This window comes from Helianthus annuus, chromosome 1, assembly GCF_002127325.2.
Source record: "Helianthus annuus cultivar XRQ/B chromosome 1, HanXRQr2.0-SUNRISE, whole genome shotgun sequence".
Lineage (NCBI taxonomy): Eukaryota > Viridiplantae > Streptophyta > Magnoliopsida > Asterales > Asteraceae > Helianthus > Helianthus annuus.
The window spans coordinates 90,859,490-90,881,564 of record NC_035433.2 but is presented as its reverse complement, the minus strand read 5'-3'; the positions used below and the strand labels follow the sequence as shown (position 1 = coordinate 90,881,564).

At 40.2% G+C, this 22,075-nt stretch overlaps 2 protein-coding genes and 1 long non-coding RNA gene across 3 annotated transcripts; 1 reads left to right on the top strand and 2 right to left on the bottom strand.

Moving 5' to 3' along the window:
* Positions 1-4,040: 4,040 nt before the first annotated feature.
* On the bottom strand, positions 4,041-5,852 carry LOC110928683. Its single transcript, XM_022171720.1, has one exon. The coding sequence runs from the start codon at positions 5,850-5,852 to the stop codon at positions 4,041-4,043; it is 1,812 nt and encodes a 603-aa protein (XP_022027412.1).
* Positions 5,853-5,881: 29 nt separating this feature from the next.
* Positions 5,882-6,601, bottom strand: LOC110928676. Its single transcript, XM_022171712.1, has one exon. The coding sequence runs from the start codon at positions 6,599-6,601 to the stop codon at positions 5,882-5,884; it is 720 nt and encodes a 239-aa protein (XP_022027404.1).
* A 3,358-nt stretch (positions 6,602-9,959) lies between these two features.
* On the top strand, positions 9,960-11,800 carry LOC110873311. Its single transcript, XR_002555042.2, has 2 exons — positions 9,960-10,533; positions 10,934-11,800. It is a non-coding gene; the product is annotated as an uncharacterized LOC110873311 (long non-coding RNA).
* The last annotated feature ends 10,275 nt before the right edge of the window (positions 11,801-22,075 follow it).

Below are 22,075 nucleotides of genomic sequence, written 5' to 3'. Positions count from 1 at the left end.
CGGCCGGTGAGCCAAGGGGTTCCGAAAGTTGATGTTATGGGAGATTATGTTGCCCAAGATTGGTACAGAAAGATAACTCACAAAGCGACTGCCATTTCTCAGTTGGAGGAGATGGCTTTGGTTGGTGCCGGCATGAGTTTGTTGTGGGTGCCAAAGCATCCTCTGGGTCAACCTGTTTATAGCTATCAAGGCAAATGTGTGTTACTTTCATAAGTTACTTCTGAATTGTTCTTCCTTATGTTTGTTATGTTTTTATGTGTTCTCTTATCTTCTTGTCCTTTTGCAGTTGGCTATAGCTTGATAAATGTTTTGGACCCGAAGGTGGCGGGTGCCATGGTTGAAGCTATTCAAGAGGATGTGAAACCGACATGGTTAGACCAAATCCGGGGTCGTTTCTTGCACCCAACTGATGAAAGCTTGAGTAGATATGCCAACGATGTTCTAGGTGAAGATGTTGGGAATGACCCTGTCGACCCGGGTCGAGAGGAAGTCATTGTTCTTTCAAGTGGGAGTTCTGACCAAACCCTTGAAGGTCTAACCTCTCGTTGCGCGCGTGCAGGTACCGCGCGGGATGATGCTGCAGAGCCTGTGCACGAGGTTGTTGATGATGATGTTGATGCAGAGGTGCCTGTTGATCCTTCTGCTCAGTTGGAGACAAGGAAAAAGGCGAGAACTGATAAGTCTGGGAGGAAAGAGGGAATGGCGGAGGGCAAGGCTGCTGGTACTTCTCGTAAGCGACCCTCTACTCTTCCTTGTCTAGATTATGTGGTTATCTCTGACACGTTGTCTGGTCTAGGGGTTGGTGAGAGAATTCGAGAGTCGGATCCGGATGACAGTACTACCTTAACTGAGCACATGAGGAAGAAAGCCCTTGAGGATCATAAGCGCAAGCTTGATGGCAGTCCGCTGCTCTTCTTGCTTCCAAAAAAGCGAAACTTCGTAAGGAGGCTCCTCCCGCGCCTTCCGAATCTGAGATTGATCTGGGTGTCTTTAGTGGGGGTCGTGGGAATCTTCTGGAGGAGATATTTGCTGCGTCTGCCCCTCCTGCTGGTAATTGGCTTTTAGTTGTATACTTCGTTCGTGTTTCTTCGAGTTGTTTTTAATTGTTGTTTTGTGATAGCGGTCAAAATTGGCAAGAAGCCTCGGGTGGTGGATATTTCCCAGATTACGCCCCCTGCTTCCCCTCCGTCAATGACGGTTGGCTTGACCCCTCCCCGTGATGACCTTGAAGCGAAAAAGAAGGGAGGAGAAGGGGTTGCTGAAAACGTGGGTGAAGGTGGCTGTGATGCTGGAAGTGCTGGTGGTGAGGGTGTTGATGATAAGGGTAAGGGCATCGAGATGGAGGTGGAGTCTAGTGAAGCTACTCCACGCCAGACCATTTATACCAAGCGTCCTTCTGGTGGTGACGGGGCTACTTCTGGTGTGGTTCGTAGCCCGCCATTTGAAAATATCCCTGCTGATTCTTGGGGGACCCGGAATCCTGCTTGTGATGACTTACCAAACGTCCCTCGCTGGAACCTTACTCAGGGTTCTAGGATGAATGATGTGAACAACTGTCATGAATTCTTTGCTATGTCTCTTCCTCCTGCTGAGAGGATGTTCCAAAAGAACCGTAATCGGTTTGCTTTGTTGGACGACCATGTGCGTGCCGGAGTTAATTATTTTGCCACTTCTCAAGAAATTCTTCGTGAATGGCGGCTGATGGGAGAAGAGACTGCCGAGTTTGAGGATGCAAAGAAGTTGTTTACTGAAGAGAGGGAGAAGTTTAATGCAGAGAAGAAAGGCTTGCAGTGGAGGGTGTCCGACGCTGAACAGAAACTTGAGGAGAAAAAACAAGTGAATGTTTAGAAACAAAAAGATTGGGAAGCCGCGTGTGAGCGTACCAATGCTGAGATGCAGTCTCAGCGTGATGCAATTGTTCGGTTATCCGGTGAAAAATCAAAACTTGCTGAGGAAGCTCATCAGGCGCGCCTTGCGGCCGAGAAGAAAGAGAAAGAATACATTGACCGGATTGATAAGTTGGAGGTTCTTGTGCAGCAGAAGGCGTCTGAGTGTGAGGCTGCACAGCGCCTTCTTGACGAGAAGACTGCCGAGTGTCGAGCAACTGAACTCCTTGCTGAGGAAGCGTCTGTTGATAGCAAATGGTTGCTTTCTCGTGGTGTGCCCTTGGTATTTTCCTTTGTATTTTGCCTCTTTCTTTTGTCTTCTTTTATTTTTGTGATGTTTCTTTTATTTAATTGCCTTGCATTACGCAGCTTGCTGACCGTATTTTGAACTCGCCTGAACTTGCTACGTATATGTTCGAGTTGGGTCGAGCGGGTTACAATAGTGGTCGTAAATTTGGTTATGCTGAGGGCAAGGCTGCGGTTATCAACAAAGAGAAAGATTACCATTTCGAGTTACATAAAGAGGATTGTGACGGCACGTATGCTGCCAAGCGCAAGGAGTTTTCGACCCTTGACTTTGCTGTCGTTCGGGCTGCGCAGAAGTTGTCTCGGAAATCGGATGGAGTTGCCCTGCTGAAAAAAGCTCTTGGAGATGACGCGGACGTGGCAGGAGGTGCTGGTACCAGCCATACTTGACTGGTGAGGTCCGACCTGTGAGCCGCGTATGGCCTTGACTGGCCCTGTAATGTTGATGGTTTATTTTGGACAATTTTATTTTGTTTTACCTGTTATGGATGTGTGTACTTGATCACGTTTGTTGATGGATATTTTAACGTTGTCTTTTTGCCTATGCGAATTTTGTTATCGTCATAATATGTGCATGTTGAATTACTTTGATTAGGTGTCGCGAATGAATGATGGCACTGACAGGTGATGTTGTGTTAACTACAACGTTTTATTCTGTCGTTCTGATACGCGCGTTGATTTATGACTACGAAGTGATCGAGTTGCAGGTTATTGTGTGAGCTCAGCTGTGTTCAGCCTTGGGAGCATTACAATGTTTAATTACCTTGCTATCGATATTTTCGTGTTTATGTGGGCACGAAGTTTTGTTTTGGCGTTTTGTAGGCTTTGGCTGTGTTTCTGACCCGGCTGTGCACTTGGTTGTGACGAGCCTTGGAGGTCTACAACGTTTCCTATGGTCGAGCCATTGATGTTTTCGTGTACGCCCAAAGTAATAAATGCAGTTGTGACAAGAAATTTGCATGAAATAAAAGTAGCCAAACACTTCTTATATTATAGTAAATGTGTTGGTGGTTCGGCCTTTGCGATTACATAGTTGTTTTACATGTAGCACTTTCTAAGTTGCTGGGCTTTCCATGTTCGTGGAACCTCTTTGTCATTGATGGTGCGCAGTTTGTAAGCTCCCTTGCCGAGTACTGCATCGATGACGTATGGGCCTTCCCATTTGGGGGCCAGTTTTCCGGGCTTTTCTGCGTTGGAAGCTTCATTGTCTCTTAGGACGTAATCTCCCGGATTGAAAGTGCAGACTCGGACTCTGGAGTTGTAATATTTTTCCAGCTTCGTTTTGTACTTGGCTTCATTGATTGCTGCCATTTCTCTCCGTTCTTCTAGGAGGTCGAGATCCATCCTCCTTTCTTCTTCATTGTTGATTAAGTTCATGGAGAGCATTCTTGAAGATGGCAGCCCAATTTCTGCTGGAATGACTGCTTTGGACCCGTAGACTAAGCTGAACGGTGTTTCACCGTTGCTTGTCTTTGGCATTGTCCTATGGGCTCACAATATGCTGGGTAGTTCATCTACCCACCCTCTTCTTTTCTCGCCTAGCCTTGCCTTGATACCGTCAACGATGCTTTTGTTGACTGCCTCTACTTGACCATTCCCTTGCGGGTGCGCAACGGAAGAGAAGGTGTGTTCGATGCGTAATTCTTTGAACCATCGTTCGAGGTCGTCTGCTGCGAAGTTTGTTCCGTTATCGGTGATGATTCTGAGAGGTAGGCCAAAACGACATATGATTTGTTCCCATATGAATCGCTTGACGACTGTTGATGTGGTTGATGCAAGTGCTTTCGCCTCTACCCACTTGGTGAAATAGTCGACTGCGACTATTATGAATTTGACCGCCCCTGGTGCTTACGGGAAAGGACCGACCATGTCTATGCCCCATTGTTGAAAGGGCCATGTGGTTGTGACTGGTACTAATTCGTTATTGGGGCGCATGGTCTTGGGCGCGTGTCTCTGGCATCCACTGCACTTCCTCAACTCTTTTACAGCGTCTAAATGCATCCCGGGCCAGTAGTACCCGGCGTTCATCACTTTTGCCACCACCATTCGAGGCCCGGCATGAATACCACAAATTCCTTCATGAACTTCCCGGATTAAGTAATTTGCATCTTCGGTGTCTACGCATCTTAGCAACGGGCCTAGGTATGACTTTCTGTATAAAATTCCGTCGGCCATCTGATAGTGCTCGGCCTTGTATTGGATTTTTCTTGCCTCTGCTTTGTTTTCCGGGAGAATTCCTGATTGAAGGTACATGATTATTGGGGTCATCCAAGAAGTTGTCCCTGTTTGGATGACGCTTACTTCTCTGAGTGGAACAGATGGGTTGCTCAAAACTTCTATGCGCACATCCTTTGCTAGGTGTTGAAAACTTGTTGATGCGAGTTTGCTCAGCGCGTCTGCTGGCTTGTTCTCGCTTCTGTTTATGTGGTGCACCTTGTAGGAATAGAAGGTTTGTAGCAACGGTTTTGTTTGGCTGAGATAGAGTGCCATTACATCTCCCTTGGCTTCGTATTGGCCGTTGATTTGCCCCGCTACTAGCATGGAGTCCACATGCGCTTCGATGTGTCGGACCCCCATTTTGATCGCCAACCGTAAACCAGCCAGGAAAGCTTCATACTCGGCTTCGTTGTTTGTGCTTTTAAAATCCAGGCGTATGGCGTACGTGAATTCATGTTTGCCGGGGCATACCAGCCTTAGCCCTGCGCCTGCTCCGTCTTCGTTAGACGCGCCATCGGTGTATAACAACCATGGCTCTTCTGTTTGCTTTTTCTCAGCTTTTTCCATTGCTTTGCATTCTCTATCTTTGTCATCTGGAACTTCTGTCATAAAATCTGCCAAGACTTGGCCTTTGATTGATGGTCGTGTTCTGAAAACCACATTGTGACCTCCCAGTTCTATCGCCCATTTGGCTAGTCTTCCTGATATTTCTGGCCTTGCAAGGATGTTGCCAATGTTGTAGTTTGTTAGCACATGGATGACGTGATTGGCAAAGTATCTGCGCAGCCGTCTTGAAGCATGAATCAGTGCAAGGACTAGCTTTTCCATGATGGCATACCGGGTTTCTGGGTCGGTCAAGGTTCGTGACACATAGTAGACTGGTGTCTGGACACCTTGACGATCGACAAGTAACACTGCTCCGACTGCCCTATCGGAAGCTGATAGGTAAAGTACCAAAGGTTCTCCCTTGTTTGGTGTGGTTAGTGTTGGCAGTTTGATGAGGCAATCTTTCATCTCGTGGAACGCACTCTCTGCTTCCGGAGTCCACTGAAACTGGCTTTTCTTCATACAATTGCGCAAGGTTTTGATGAACGGAAAGGATTTTGCGGCATGATTAGCTAGGAAACGATTGAGCGCGGCTAATCGTCCTGCTAATTTTTGCATATCTTTGATGTTTGACGGGGAAGGCATCCTTTCAATGGCTTGGACTTTTTCCGGATTCACCTTAAAACCATCTTTTGTGACGATGAAGCCTAAGAACTTTCCTTCTTCCATACCGAATGAGCATTTTGCTGGGTTCAGCTTAATACTCACGCTGCGTAGCGTGTTGAAAGTTTTTTGGATGTTCGCCAGCATCGTGCTCTCTTCCTTGCTCATAATCACCAAATCATCCATGTACACTTCTATGTACTTGCCGATAGCGTCACTGAACGTTTCGTTCATCAATCTTTGGTAGGTCGCGCCCGCATTCTTTAGGCCGAAAGGCATCTTAGTGTAACAGTACAGCCCTGTCGGCGTGCGGAATGCGGTTTTATCCTCGTCTTGGACGGCCATTTGAACTTGGTGTTACCCCTTGTAGCAGTCAATAAAGATTTCCACCTGAATGTTGCCAGAGAATCGATTTTTTCGTCTATGTCTGGTAAGGCGTAGCAGTCGCGCGGACATGCCTTGTTTAGATCTTTGTAATCAACACACATTCTCCAGCTGCCATTTGGTTTCTTTACCATCACTGGGCTTGCCACCCATGTTTGGTATCTGACTTCTCTGATGATTCCCGCATTTAGCAACTCCAGTACCTGTTCTTTCATGGCATCGTGCTTTATGTCGCCCAAGTGGCGCTTGGCGTGTACCACTGGCTTTGTTTCTTCTGAGACATTTAAACGATGTTCTGCTATGTGCCGTGGAACACCAACCATATCAGCAGGTGTCCAGGCGAACACGTCTATGTTTTCGTGCAACAACTTCTTGAGCGCCGCGCGCGTTAAATCGGACATCGCAGGTCCTAGGGTAATTGTTTGTTCTGGGTATGTGCTGTTTAATACCCATTTTTCTGCTTCTGTGTGCGGTGCTGGCTTGCTTGTTTTTGCGGGCCTGATCTCATCTGTTGCTAAGACTTCTTTGCTCGCGTATATCAGTGCAATGCCTGTTTCTGTGGGAAATCCAACAGCTGAATGTGATGCAGAGCATATCATACTGAAGTCTCATTGGGATTCTCTTCCTAGGAGGATGTCATGTCTTGAGTGTGCTGGTAACACCATGATGTGACTTCTTCTGTTCTTGAATTTCTTCCATCTGAAAGTAACACCGGGAATGATATCTGTCCCAGGGGAAAGACGGCTTCGTTGCAGAACCCGGTTAGTGGGTAATCAACCGGTTCCAAGCGCGCCTTGTCCTCCTGATCAAATTGATTGAAGCATTGTTCGTATATGATATCCGCGGTGCTCCCCGGGTCGATGAAGATGTAGTCTGTCTGGTAGTGGCCAATCACACCTGGAATGACTATTGGTCGTTTTTCCCTCGGGCCTCCTCTAACAACTGGGAAAATAACTTGCTTCTTGCGCCATGAATCATCCTGCGTGCGCTTGTTGTAATTTTTCTTTAGTCTTCGTGGACCTCCCTGCACCATCTGGGTTTCCAACTTCCTGAGTTTTTTGTTATCTGGCCCTTCATCTCTTCTTTGGATTTGGCGGTAGTCACGCTTTCCGCCTTTTACCAAGTGAGTGAGCTTTCCATCTCTTAGGGCCCTTTCGATTTCTTGCTTTAAACTGAAACAATCATCAGTTAGGTGGCCCGTATCCTTGTGAAATTCACAGAAAAGATTTGGATCTTGACCCCTCTTGTTGCGCATCTGTAGGGGTGGTTTGAACTGGTGATTTTCGGTAGCTAACACTTCAGAGGGGGTTTTTGTCAGTGGTGTCCACTGTTTTTCCCTATTTTCTCGTTTCACTTCATTTCGGTGAGCATTTGGTTGATTGTGTGGCGCGCATCTTCCCTTGTTGGGCTTCTTTCTCTATGGCCGGAAGCCTTCCATGGCTGACTTCTGCCCCTTCGGTTATGTCGGTCATTGTGGTTATGTGCGCGTTGACGGTGATCGTCACCGGTCAACTGTCTATCGGTCTGCGCAATGGTTTTTGCCGCCTCTATGAAGGTTTCCCAATCTTTGGGTCCTCCGTCTCGCCCTTTGATTCGTTTGACTAAATCATCACACTTGACCGCCCTCATGAAATGTGCGCGCATCATCTTTTCGCCTACGTCTCCGATTTCTAAACATTCTTTGTTATACCTTGTAATGAAGTCTTCCACACTTTCGTGATCTTTTCTCCATATGTTTAAACAACCGCCGGGATCTCTGGCTTGCCTTCGCTGCTGAGAGAAGTGTGCTAGGAACTTCTCTCGGAAGTCAATCCACGACTTGATTTTCCCTGCTGGTAGGCTGTCAAACCATATGCGTGCTGCACCGACGAATGTTTGAGCGAACAGGTGGCACCAAGTTGGCAAGTTCCATCCACCTGTTGCTCTTGCGCCATTAAAAACTTGGAGGTGATCATCTGGGTCTGTCAACCTGTTGTATTTACCCACGTTGTGCGGTAATTTCGTTTTGTCGATGGCGGCGCAGGCGATTTCTCTGATGAATTTTGAATTTTCAGCCACGTCATCAGGACGATAGCTCAAGGTGTAATCGTGCTCTGCTTTTGGTTTATACCCCGCGCGCTTGGACGACTTGTATGCTTCGTGCTCTGGATGGAGTCTGCTAAACACTGTGGTTTCCCCTTTGTATGTTGGGTCGTCTTCTTCTTCATCCCATTCTGTATTCATATTGCGCGCGCCCAAACAAGCTTGGATCGGCCTTCTTTGCAAGTTGGAGTGTTGTACAAAGTTGCTTTCTGTTTCGCCGTAAGTGTCGCGCGTGTCATGCGCGCTTGGTCTTCTGACATTTTGCACTGGTCCTTTCTCCGGATGTAGGTTCCACGCGTTAGTCTGTTGAGTTGTGTGTGTACTCAAAGACCTTGGTTGTGGGGTTACAAATGCTGATTGGTTAGCTTGTGCTTGGAGCAGAGCTTGCTGTGCGCTGAGCTGCGTATAAACGAGGTTTATGGACGCCATTTGTTCGGCATACCAGGAAGCCAGAGTTTTTCCTTCGGGTAGCCCTAAAAGTGCAGAAAAATTGAGTTGTGCTTGTTCCGATGGAGCTGAAGGGCTAGCTCCATGGCTTGGTGTCTGCACTAGTGGAGGTGTTTGGTGCAACACCCCCGTTGGAGTTTGGAATGCGGCTCCATTCGTGGTTTGAGTGATGATCCTCGTTGGGGCTTGGAAAGCGGGTCCAGTTGTGGTTTGGCTAACAACCCTGGATGCACTTCCAAAGATAGGAGGAAAATCGTTGTTCAGCTGTCCCTCTTGGATGATCTCGTTCCTTTGACCCCTTTGGACGTGTGCTGTGTCCGAAACGAGTTCGAAGGAAGAAACTTCTCCGTCGACTGGGTGTGAGGGATTTTATTCAGCCATTTCTGACGAGTGTTTTTCAAGAAAGAAAAGAGATGAGGTTGGTTTTGCAAAAAGCGGATGGCGCCAATGATGAAACACCGATTAACACCAAAGGTTAACCGATGGGTTTATTTCTTCTGTGGGTTCAACTCTTTCCTTACTCGTAACAATGGCTAGAATCCTGCAAAACAGTAACCACCGTCAGTCTCGTTAAGAGGGGGAGATGGGATTTTCCCTCTTAACCAGGCTCCAGCGTGAGAATAAGTGCTGTTCCGAGAGAAATAAACAGTGTGTGTATAGAATGAGTATAGAGTGTAAAGATCCTAAACCTGAATGATGAAGGGTTCTATTTATAGCCGGAGGGTAAAGGAGGGAGGAGCAGCTGTGCCAGCTGTGGGTGCGCGCCAGCTGTCCGACCAAGGGGAATATCCTCTTGGTCTGCTCTGTTGTGGCTGGTGTAGTGGTACACGTGGCGCACTTACATTTGCCCATGCTGGAAACCTTGTACTGATGTCGTCAGTTCTGCCCCCTGATTTGTCGCAGGCCTACGTGGCGTCCTGCGAGTGGTGACACGTGTTGTCCTTTATGTCTAGTAGAGCATCTTTGGTGCCACCTGCGGATCTTCCAGAAGTTTCTAGAAGCTTCTGGATTGTTTTGCTGATGTGGTCGCCAAGTATGCTCAAAAGGTGGTGTGGTCCCTGCCATGTAGGCAGGGAATTGGGACCATACCTCTTCAGTATCATAGACCACTATATTGTGTATGGAATTTACATGATTTTACAAAACATGTCGGTAAGTAAGATTCCATTATGAATTAATCAGTGTTTCTCATCACAATTTCGAATTAAGCATGTTAGACGCATTGGGTAATTATTATGATCCAAGGAATGTTGTACACAATAACAAAATCAAAGACTCAATACACTTTTCAAACATATAATAAAACAACACATAATCCTACAATCGGTTGATTTTATATGATTTTTACAAAGTAAGATTTTATCATTGGTTCTCCTCACATACTCGAATTAAGCATGTTAGACACATTTATACAATATAACAAAAGATGAAGGGTCTTAGGAATAGTTTCGGTTTCTAGGGAAACCTTACCTACATCCGCCGGTTCCACAGCTTCTCTATCTTCTTTCTCTCCTCTTTGCCGGTTTCCCCCTCTGATTATTTGCCTGCTAGAGAAACAAAGAAAGAAAGCAACATACTAGGGTAAGAAAGAGAGAGACTAGGGTGAGAAAGAGAGAGACGGGGATTGTTTTCTCCGATAAGGGTGGTCGTGGCGAGACGATGGTGGTTGATAGCGGCAACGGCCGCCTCCAGAGGCGGATGCAAGACGCCATGGTAACATGGAGACACAAATCTGGTAGATAAAGGAGAGAATCTGGAGGTGGGCACGGTAGACCACCGGCGGAGCGTAGCGGCTGATAACGCAGAAGGCGGTTGTTGATGCCATGCATCCGGCAGCAGCGGCGAGCGGAGCTCGCAATGTTTTGGAGTAGAATAAGCGGTGTTGAAGGTTCACAAGCACTGTCGGAGACCTGGTTGCATGATCATTGTATCAAGGGACGGTGGATTGACTTTTCGAAAAAGTCAGCTAGGGTTCCGGCGAGATTCCGGTAACCCGGTTCAGGTTCGCATGTCTCAGCCCATATTATCTAAGTGTAAATATCATAATTAAAAGCTAAAAATCATGTTTATGAAGATTTTTTTGAGACCAATGTTATATGAATTTTTGGATTCAGTTCATGTGTCTTGCACCCTATTATCTAAAGAAAATATAGCGTTTGAATATATGTTTAATTAGATGACTTTTTACTATGGCTCAATTGTATAGTTTGAATGTGAAAAGTCAAAATCCGGTTATAGGTAACTAATTTGAGCTATCTCTTCCCCATTCAATATGTTAATGAAATCTAAAATTTATGCAGCAAATTGTCAAGTATAAATAGGACTGGTGGTTTTACCATTAGATTTTGAAAGTTTGGAGACATTAAACCAATTATACTTATTTTTGTGGGTGCTATCTATAGTAGTTTGCAGTGAATTAAACCGAAGTAAAAGCGTAGTGGAATGTTTTGGGTCGGGGAACAGGACCATGTTTTCGGTGGACAATTATTGTACCATTTAGCCACTAACAGAAGATCATAAGTAATGGAACTGGAATGTTACAATGTGATAATAATGTCATATGAGACTGGGGCTAGGTTAGAGTGTCAGGTAATACAAAGGAAAAAATGGAAATGGCAAGTTTGAACATGGTTCTAGCACCACAAGAAGAATGAAGAGATATCCGTGAAGTTGGTAAGGCAACAGTTATGGAACTGGTTAGATCTGAACCTACCAGCAAGTGAGTTCAAATTGAATAAAATTGCAACTCCAAAAGCGAATATGTTTGCATAGAGAACACTAGACAGCGAAGATTCCTATTGCGAAAGCTTTGGCAAATAGAGGCATACCAATTCAGAATTCACTATGTACGTTCTGTGGAGCGGTTGACGAGTAGTGCTGGTCAGATGCACGTTCGCAGACATGGTCTGGCAGCAGCTATTCTGCTGGATGAAAGTCCCGACAGGCAACCGGTTTGACTCGGTGGGTAGGTGAAAATTATACATGTGGTGTATCTATTAGAGCTTTGGAGGGTACGGTGTTGGAGAAATCAGAAGAAATTTGACATCGATTTACAAGGTTGTTGAAGAAATAAAGCAAACGACTTTCGATTGTTTAAGGCATAGATCAAGATTCACAAGCATAACATGGGAAGAATGGAGAAGATTTAATGCAATTCTATAGATTAGAGTGTGGAATGTAATGTTATGATGTTGCTGTACAATTTGGCGAATATAGCAACTTGCTGTTTGGTTATATTTGAATAAAATCTCCATTGACCTTTAAAAATACATAGGCTTACATTTTGCATTTAATTATATCTAACAAATGTCCGCTGCGAAGCGCAGGGGCTTCCACTAGTTAGGGTATAATTAGTATCTAAGGAATGCTATAAATATTTTCATTAATAAAAACTTGGTCCTATATACACCAATAACTCTTTGTTAATAAAAACGATATTTTTCATTGTAGATGACACAAAAGTTTTACTTTAATGTAGTTTAGTATTAGTGTTTAGATAGACAAAATAGATGCTATTAAATAAAAGTAAACATTTCATTCTAGTTGGAGATTCTAAAAAATTCTAAAAAATGAAAAATTTTGTTTTCAAAATTTACTAGAAAATCATAAGAAAAGACGGTTTGGGCGTGGTTTGTTAGCGTTTATGTCTTTTCATTTTCATGATGCACACACCACCCCGAGAATGACGTTGTAGGCGGTGACGTGTGTGAGGCAGACCGTTTTCCACCGACATTGAGGCAGTGGTTGGGTCGACGTGTCGTTTGTCTATTGGCATGGCAAATTGTCGTTGGACACCAACGACACAAATTAAAAAAGGATTTTCATTTAATATAGGGGTAACTTTGTTAAATAGTAACAAAGTTTCAAAATTTTTCTAATCAGGTCACTCATAAAATTTAGTGTTCCAATTAGGTCACTAAAGTTTACTTTAATGTTTCAATCCTAGATATTTTTACCTAAATAAAAGGTCATCTATTCTATCAGCGATATGGCATTTATTTAGGTTTTTCTTTTTTAATTTTAAATGTGTTAACATGGCCTATAAATGTCAACTTGATTTTTTAAATTTCAAAAAAAAAAAGAAGAAGAAAAACTAATTATATAAAACAAAAGATATGTGACACTCTAGGTTTTTCCGAGCAACCTTCTTGTATTAGCCTTTGGTGTACTTATAATATTATATGAAAGTTCGTGAATTACCTTGACGAGTTATGTGATTCTTGTATTAAGTATGTGAAATATATATATATATATATATATATATATATATATATATATATATATATATATATGTATGTGTATAATAGTGAACCGAGACCACGAACCCGACTCGAGACCACTCTCGGTCTCGAGTAAACAGTAAACGGTTGGGCCGGTTGGGCCGTAACCTCCCCTAGCCCACTCGGAAACCCACTTAGGGTACACCACCTTATATATATAAACCGGAAAACCCTCACACTCTCCTCTACACTCTTTCTCACTTCATCCCCACTCCCTCTCTCTCTAGAAAACCTTAAACCCTAACAATCAAGCATCACCTCCCTCTCCCTCTCTCGGATTCAATCGGCAACAACAAGGAACTCGGTCAAGCTCATCATCATCACTCGGATACTTCATTTTCTCACCTTTTTCCTTGACTCGGTGCCTTTTCATCAACCGGTTAGTGTTAATGTGTGTTAAGAGATATGTGTGTTTAATGAACAAGAAAGATGACTAGTTTAGAGGTCTTTTGCATGATTTTTGTATGATTTGTGAGTTTGATAATGTGTGTGAACTATTACATAATGATGTTTTGCTAATATGTTCAAAATGGCAAGAATGATAGTTTAAGAATGTTTATGACCATCCGGATTATGTTAAGTGCAAGGTGATCTTGATATCTAGGTTATTTTGCTCAAAAAATGCATGGTTATGTAGGATGAACATGTTGGATAATATAGAAACCCTAAAATGATGAACATATGAGGAATGTGTGTTGAATGTGGTTGAATGTTGTTACAAAAATTTGAAATCTGGTTGTTTGATCCATTTGATTAGGGTTTTAGACAACAAAACATGTTTGTGAACCCTCATTGGTTAGTACACAAAAATCATGGAAACAAATTCTGTTGCATAGTACAATTCGGGCAGATGCATCAGAATCAGCAGGTAAACGACTCGAGACCAACGGTTGCGACTCGAGACCATGGAGCTACAACTCGAGACCGCAACGGTTGTGACTCGAGACCTAGACCCAGCAACTTCAAAACGGACTTCAGGGACTCGAGACCATCAAGGTCTCGACTCGAGACCACATCGTGACAACTCGAGACGGGACTCGAGATCTCCGGGGTTGCGAGTCATGCCTGCACCACTCGAGACCAACCATTACAAGCCGAGACCTCCTGGTTGCGACTCGAGACCGCATGTTCTCGAGTCGAGACCACCTTGTCTCGACTGGGCTGCTCACTTTAGTTATTGGGCCACAATGTGATCTGTTTGGGCCGCCTGTTTAACTGCACTATGTGTTAATTGTCACTGTTGACTGATCCAGTAGTAGAACAGGCCCAATAACTCAACATGTAACTGTATGCATGCTATGTGTTAGATTATGTGTAAATATACGTGACATTCTCTGTACCCAAACCTGACCTATACTGGTAACCATGTTAGGACGTGGTGACCAGCATGTTTGACAAGTAACCCAATCTGCCGAGCAACCCAAGGTGAGTTCACACACTAAAAGCATGCGTCCCAAGGAGGGACACGGACAAACTGCCAACTTTTGGAAAAATACTTTTGAACTATTATTTCCGGGGGAAATCCGAATGGGTATTTACTATCTCCGGGGGAGATACGTTTGGATATTATTTATAAATCACAACTAGCCAAGCTAAACGAAACTCTATCACCTTAAGTCCCTGCTTACAGTACCGATTAATCGCCGGGGGCGAACGGGTTATTAGTTGATAGCGCTATTAGGTTTGACAACCTCACACCGTGACCGGGGGAGATCGGGCGTGAACTAGTAGACCTTGCATCTTGGTCAATGACGATAGACATTGACTCGGGGCACAACAACTTTCCGTCAACAGTTTCGGTATCTACAGTTTAGTGAGCTTACAGATGGGGTAGCTCCCCACCACGTGATTTTAAATGCTTTATCTAAACAACTTACGTTTTCGAAAACTAAAACTTGACACCTCGTGGACTCGCCAACATTATGTTGATACCCTACTGCATGCTTTGCAGGTACCCAGTGATTCAGGAGCTTGCAGCTTGCGGATGTGTAGTGGTCGTCTAACCCGTGTGTTGGGTTTTTAACAAACTTGAACTGAGAATCTTGTTTTAAACTATTTTGTCTATGCTTCCGCTACTTACCTGAACTATTACTTAAACTTGAATACTTTTGAACTTTGATTATGATGATTGCCAACCTTGTGGTTGGTGAGTATTACTTATGTTATTAATTAAATTGCTCAGTATAATTGGTGGCTGGATCCTGGTCAGTCACGCCTCCAAGCGGTGGTGTTCCGCATGTGGATTTTGGGGGTGTGACAAGATATATATAAACTATAATTTAATTGTTACCCCCTTTCATATCCAGATCCTAAATATTGTTGTGGGCAACGAAAGCTTAAATTTATATTAGGCTGACAAAGTTTAAAAATGGTGAAAGAGAACGAACGAGTTGCGGATATAATTGATGTTAAAAAAAACAAGAATGTTAAAAGAAAAAAAGAAAGACAAATTTTGATGATTTCCATTTCAGGTATCCATAAACGATTGAAAAAGAAATGAACTCAAAAGTGAAAAACTAAATTGACGTTTGAAATCGATTTATAATAAAAGTTGAATACATATAAACTAATGAGCCGATCAATTTTTTATGGATATATTTTAGTGTTTTAGGATAGTTTACTTGCTAATGAAGGGTTCAAATAAGAAGAAATTTTTTGTAAGAATAAAAAATAACAAACTTCAACCAATAAGAATGCTTCATTTTACTTCATTTAATTTTTGTATTTAATATGAGTGTAAGGGTATATTGGTAAAATTAGACAGATTATTAATTGTTAGTCTTCCTTTTTAATAGCTAACTAAATTAAATTTGTAACTTATTTTCAAAAAAAATATCTTTTCAAAGAAGAAAAAATATAATTTAAGGTGTAGGATATATTATGAGGTGTGTATGATAAATTTCAGTATGTGTAGGATAAATTTAAAAAACGTGTAAGATAAATTTTGATGTGTCTAGGAAAAATTTTAGTGTGGAGGATGATAGTATTTATGACTAATTAATTAGTCAAACATAATAATAAATGAGATGAGAGAAAAACTATTTAATATTTTACAATTGTACTCTTTGTTCTTTTTCTTCTCAAATAAACCTCCCCTTACCTTCTATTCAGGTAAATTATATATGATTGAAACATAAACTAAATTTTAATGACTTAATTAGAACAAAAAAAATTGTGAGTTTTCTGATTGGAACACTCTTAAAACTTGGTTACCATTCTATGAAATATTCCCTTTAATATAAATACCCCCCCCACCCCCGGCAACATATAAAAAACTCAACATTTTCAACCATTTTTCACCTTATTTTCTTCTAACCAACTTTATAGTTCATAAAATATCTCTAATTTAATAAAAAAAATTATGCATCCACACAACTCCAACTTCGATCTGAACAACCCTTATGGTGTGGGCGAAATACCGAACATCACTTCGCCTCAAACGTCTTAGCTTTCGGGGTTTTTTTAAAAAAAAATATGTAATCTTTTTTTTATTAATAATAGAGGTTTAAACCAATTTAAGTTAACATCCACACCTATAAATCAAATTATAACTATAGCTAAATCATATATAAGGAATCTTCATGGATTATAACTACAACATATACTTAAGTAGGCTATCTCTAATCTATATCCGAGAGCAGATTGAAGAAAATGTTGGTTGATGTGCTAAAAGTAGCTTAATAAAAAACAAACTAAATTAACTTAATCTAGACACAAAGTAATACTCTAAACTCTCTAAACTGGAATAAAGGATTAACCGACAAGTGAACCCATCAACTCTAGTAAAGTTAAGTAAGTCCACGTATCGAACCCACATGACTCTATTTAATTACGTTTATTAGACTCTATCTAGACCTAGACTGACACGGACACGACACTAACCATTTTTATATTGGGGGGGGGGGTTTCTAAATTTCCTAAAATTACGATTTAAATTAAATTAATTAACTAAATTAACGAAGCACGAATTAACTTGGATTTTACTCAGTTGATGGAAACGACTTCCTAGACTGAAATACTGGATTGTGACAGTAATGATTTATTATGATTGTTAATTATTATGGAACCGGGATCTTTATATTCTAAACCTATCGAGACACCGAACAAGACCCACGACCCTTCTCGAGAAGACACTTATGGAACTCTAAAGGTTGTTACGGTCACCGGTTATTTAGACTCCCTCATGGGTTATCTAAGGGTTTACAAAAGTATCCTAATACGATTTACTCCCTGACATCCTATAAACATTGGATAGACTTGGAATATCAATTTAACTTGTTAGACAACAATCACTAAGGCAACCAGTTCAGACTCCTCACGAAGCTCCTACCTAGCAATTTAATGACGAAGACCTAACAATAATTTTGCACCTCACAACTATTGAAATTACTATAACACTTAAAATTATTAAATTACCGATTATTACTCCTAAGGTGTATTGGCCACTTAACCTTAAAGATTATAAAATAATTCTATAACCTAGCATGAACCTCTTCCGTGAAAGACATTCACCAAAATTCATACGCAGTAACAAAAGACAATTAAACACGTTTAAGCATGCAAACACATCAAACCTATAAACCAAGTCGACTACTTTTGCAAAAAGCCATAATAATTAATAAAACTTAATAAAGTTCAAACTTTACAATTCCATCATCACAATCTAGGCATAAAATAAACTTAGCCGATCATTGTCATTGAAAACATCAATAAAAGAGTATTTTTATAAAGTAGAAACATGATCAAAAAGACTTGAAACAAAAATATATAGAAACCCGGATGGCAAAACACAACCCGAATGCTTGTCTTAGCTTCAAACCTTCAACCGGTTGCTTCAAGCTCTCAAAAACACTCCAAAAGGCTTAAACTTCAGCTGAGAATTCGTCCAAGCTTATGCATGCTGATTCTCAATTAGGGTTAACTTGGTTTTAATGATGTATATACATCAAGTTCTAACAAGAATCCAACTGTAACCATAATTCTGTCGCGAACTTCAACTCCTTCGCGCTACGCGAAGGAGAATTGCCAACGTGCTCGCGCGACGCGACGCTATAAAACTCATATTTATTATTTTTAAATCCTGGCGCTACGCGAAGGCTCTTCCAGGGTTTGGTCGAGTGACGCCATGGGGCCCTTCTCCAGATTTTCTCGTTTTCCGTTCCCGTTCAGCTGCGTCACGACCCGCTTCTCGCTGCTAACCTCTTTTCGGCATATTTTAAACGTTTTTTCTCAACTTTTCATCAACAGAGACCTGAAAACAAACAAACTATCAAAAGTAACTATCTCTAACTAAAAAGTAACGAAAACGAAACGAAAATTATACAAACTTTACATGATAAATGTATGTATTTTGCAATACATCATTGGTGCAATTGCGTCAAAGTAGGATATTAGATCTGGTTGTTTATTTATAGTAGTTCTACACAGTGGCGGAACTAGCCTAAAAAGTTAGGGGTATCATATTTTTTTTTTTAGAATCAGGGGTATCCTTTATATAACGGAAACGGAGTTGAGGGGTATTTTTACACTACGGAAATGGAGTTAAGAGGTATTTTTACACTACAGAGACGGGGTTGAGAGGTAGCCCGTGCTACCCCTACTCGCACTATAAGTCCGCCACTGGTTCTACATAAAATTAGATTAAGCTTCTTTTGGTTTCTCAATTTGTGTTAGGATCGAGCACACACACAAACCAAAACACAACACGTGAAAGCACTAACAAACACAATGATTTACATGGTTTGGTCTAATATGACCTACGTCCACGGGTGGCAACTAGGATATTTTTATTGAGATGTTAAACATTGCAGGTACAAGTGATTATTTTATAGACTACACAATTAGGGTTAAACCCCATAATTAAAGAATAAGCCCGTGGACTGCGACTCAGGTTGACTGCCCTTACTGTCACGTCACACCTACTGGTGTTGAGAAGTCTACAACCCAACAGTTTGTGAGTTAGTTTGATAAGCATTTTAAATTTGGTGATAGTATACGTTATATTACTATGTAATAAAGTTATAATATTTTTTTGGTTTCTATTTAAAATATATGTTACCATCTAAGCTAGTTGAACTATAAAATAGTTAACGATGTTACAGGGTGTAATAGAAATGTGTTCTACTACTCTTTAACTAACGTGAAGGAAAAGTTATACTTTGTTAAATGTTTAAGATGATGTTGTGGCATGTCATGAAGTATCATAGACCACTATATTGTGTATGGAATTTACATGATTTTACAAAACATGTCGGTAAGTAAGATTTCATTATGAATTCATCAGTGTTTCTCATCACAATTTCGAATTAAGCATGTTAGACGTATTGGGTAATTATTATGATCCAAGGAATGTTATACACAATAACAAAATCAAAAACTCAATACACTTTTCAAACATATAAACAACACATAATCCTATAATCGGTTGATTTTATATGATTTTTACAAAGTTAGATTTTATTATGAATTCCTCATTGTTTCTCCTCACAGACTCGAATTGTTAGACACATTAGGGTATAATTAGTATCCAAGGAATGCTTTAAATATTTTTCATTAATAAAAACTTGGTCCTATATACACCAATAACTCTTTGTTAATAAAAACGATATTTTTCGTTGTAGATGACACAAAAGTTTTACTTTATTGTAGTTTAGTATTAGTATTAGTGTTTAGATAGACAAAATAGATGCTATTAAATAAAAGTCAACATTTCATTCTAGTTTGGGATGGAGATTCTAAAAAATGAAAAATTTTGTTTTCAAAATTTACTAGAAAATCATAAGAAAAGACGGTTTGGGGGTGGTTTGTTAGCGTTTATGTCTTTTCATGATGCACACACCACCCTGAGAATGACGTTGTAGGCGGTGACGTGTGTGCGTTTTCCACCGACATTGAGGCAGTGGTTGGGTCGACGTGGCGTTTGTCTATTGGCATGACTAATTTTCGTTGGACACCAACGACACAAATTAAAAAAGGATTTTCATTTAATATAGGGGTAACTTTGTTAAATAGTAACCAAGTTTCAGAATTGTTCTAATCAGGTCACTCATAAAATCTAGTGTTCCAATTAGGTCACTAAAGTTTACTTTAATGTTTCAATCCTAGATATTTTTACCTAAATAGAATGTCATCTATGCTATCAGCGATATGGCATTTATTTAGGTTTTTCTTTTTTAAATGTGTTAACATGGCCTATAACTGTCAACTTGATTTTTTTAATTGCAAAAAAAGAAGAAAAACTAATTATATAAAACAAAAGATATATATAAACTATAATATAATTGTTACCCCCTATCATATCCAGATCCTAAATATTATTGTGGGCAACGAAAGCTAAAATTTATATTAGGCTGACAAAGTATAAAAATGGTGAAAGAGAACGGATATAATTGATGTTAAAAAAACAAGAATGTTAAAAGAAAAAAAGAAAGGCAAATTTTGATGATTTCCATTGCAGGTATCCATAAACGATTGAAAAAGAAATGAACTCAAAAGTGAAAAACTAAACTGACGTTTGAAATCGATTTATAATAAAAGTTGAATACATATAAACTAATGAGCCGATCAATTTTTTATGGATATTTTTAAGTGTTTTAGGATAGTTTACCTGCTAGTGGAGGGTTTAAAATGAGAAGAAATTTTTTATAAGAATAAAAAAATAACAAACTTCAACCAATAAGAATGATTCATTTTACTTCATTTAATTTTTGTATTTAATATGAGTGTAAGAGTATATTGGTAAAATTAGATAGATCATTAATTGTTAGTCTTCCTTTTTAATATCTAACTAAATTAAATTTGTAACTTATTTTCAGAAAAATATATGTTTTCAAAGAAGAAAAAATATAATTTAAAGTGTAGGATAAATTATGAGGTGTGTAGAACGAATTACGGGTTGTGTAGGATAAATTTCGGTATGTGTAAGATAAATTTAAAAAACGTGTAGGATAAATTTTAATGTGTCTAGGCAAAAATTTTAGTGTAGAGGATGATGTCTTTATGACTAATTAATTAGTGAAACATAATAATAAATGAGATGAGAGAAAAACTATTTAATATTTTACAATTGTACTCTTTGTTCTTTTTCTTCTCAAATAAACCTCCCCTTACCTTCTATTCAGGTAAATTATATATGATTGAAACATAAACTAAATTTTAATGACTTAATTAGAACAAAAAAAATTGTGAGTTTTCTGATTGGAACACTCTTAAAACTTGGTTACCATTCTATGAAATATTCCCATTAATATAAATACCCCCCCCCCCCCACACCCCCGGCAACATATAAAAAACTCAACATTTTCAACCATTTTCACCTTATTTTCTTCTAACCAACTTTATAGTTCATAAAATATCTCTACTTTAATAAAAAAAATCATGCATCCACACAACTCCAACTTCGATCTGAACAACCCTTATGGTGTGGGCGAAATACCGAACATCACTTTGCCTCAAACGTCTTAGATTTCAGGGTTTTTTTTTAAATATGTAATCTTTTTTATTAATAATATAGGTTTAAACCAATTTAAGTTAACATCCACACCTATAAATCAAATTATAACTATAGCTAAATCATATATAAGGAATGTTCATGGATTATAACTACAACATATACTTAAGTAGGAGATCTCTAATCTATATCCGAGAGCAGATTGAAGAAAATGTTGGTTGATGTGCTAAAAATAGTTTAATAAAAAATAAACTAAATTAACCTAATCTAGACACAAAGTAATACTCTAGACTCTCTAAACTCGACTAAACGATTAACCGACAAGTGAACCGATTGACTCTAGTAAAGTTAAGTAAGTCCACGTATCGAACTCACATGACTCTATTTAATTACGTTTACTAAACTCTATCTAGACCTAGACTGACACGGACACGACACTAACTATTTTTATATTGGGGGGGGGGGGGAGGTTTCTAAATTTCCTAAAATTACGATTTAAATTAAATTAATTAACTAAATTAACGAAGCACGAATTAACTTGGATTTTACTCAGTTGATGGAAACGACTTCCTATACTGAAATACTGGATTGTGACAGTAATGATTTATTATGATTATTAATTATTATGGAAACGGGATATTTATATTCTAAACTTATCAAGACACCGAACAAGACCCTCGACCCTTCTCGAGAAGACACTTATGGAACTCTAAAGGTTGTTACGGTCACCGGTTATTTAGACTCCCTCATGGGTTATCTAAGGGTTTACAAAAGTATCCTAATACGATTTACTCCCTCACATGCTATAAACCTAG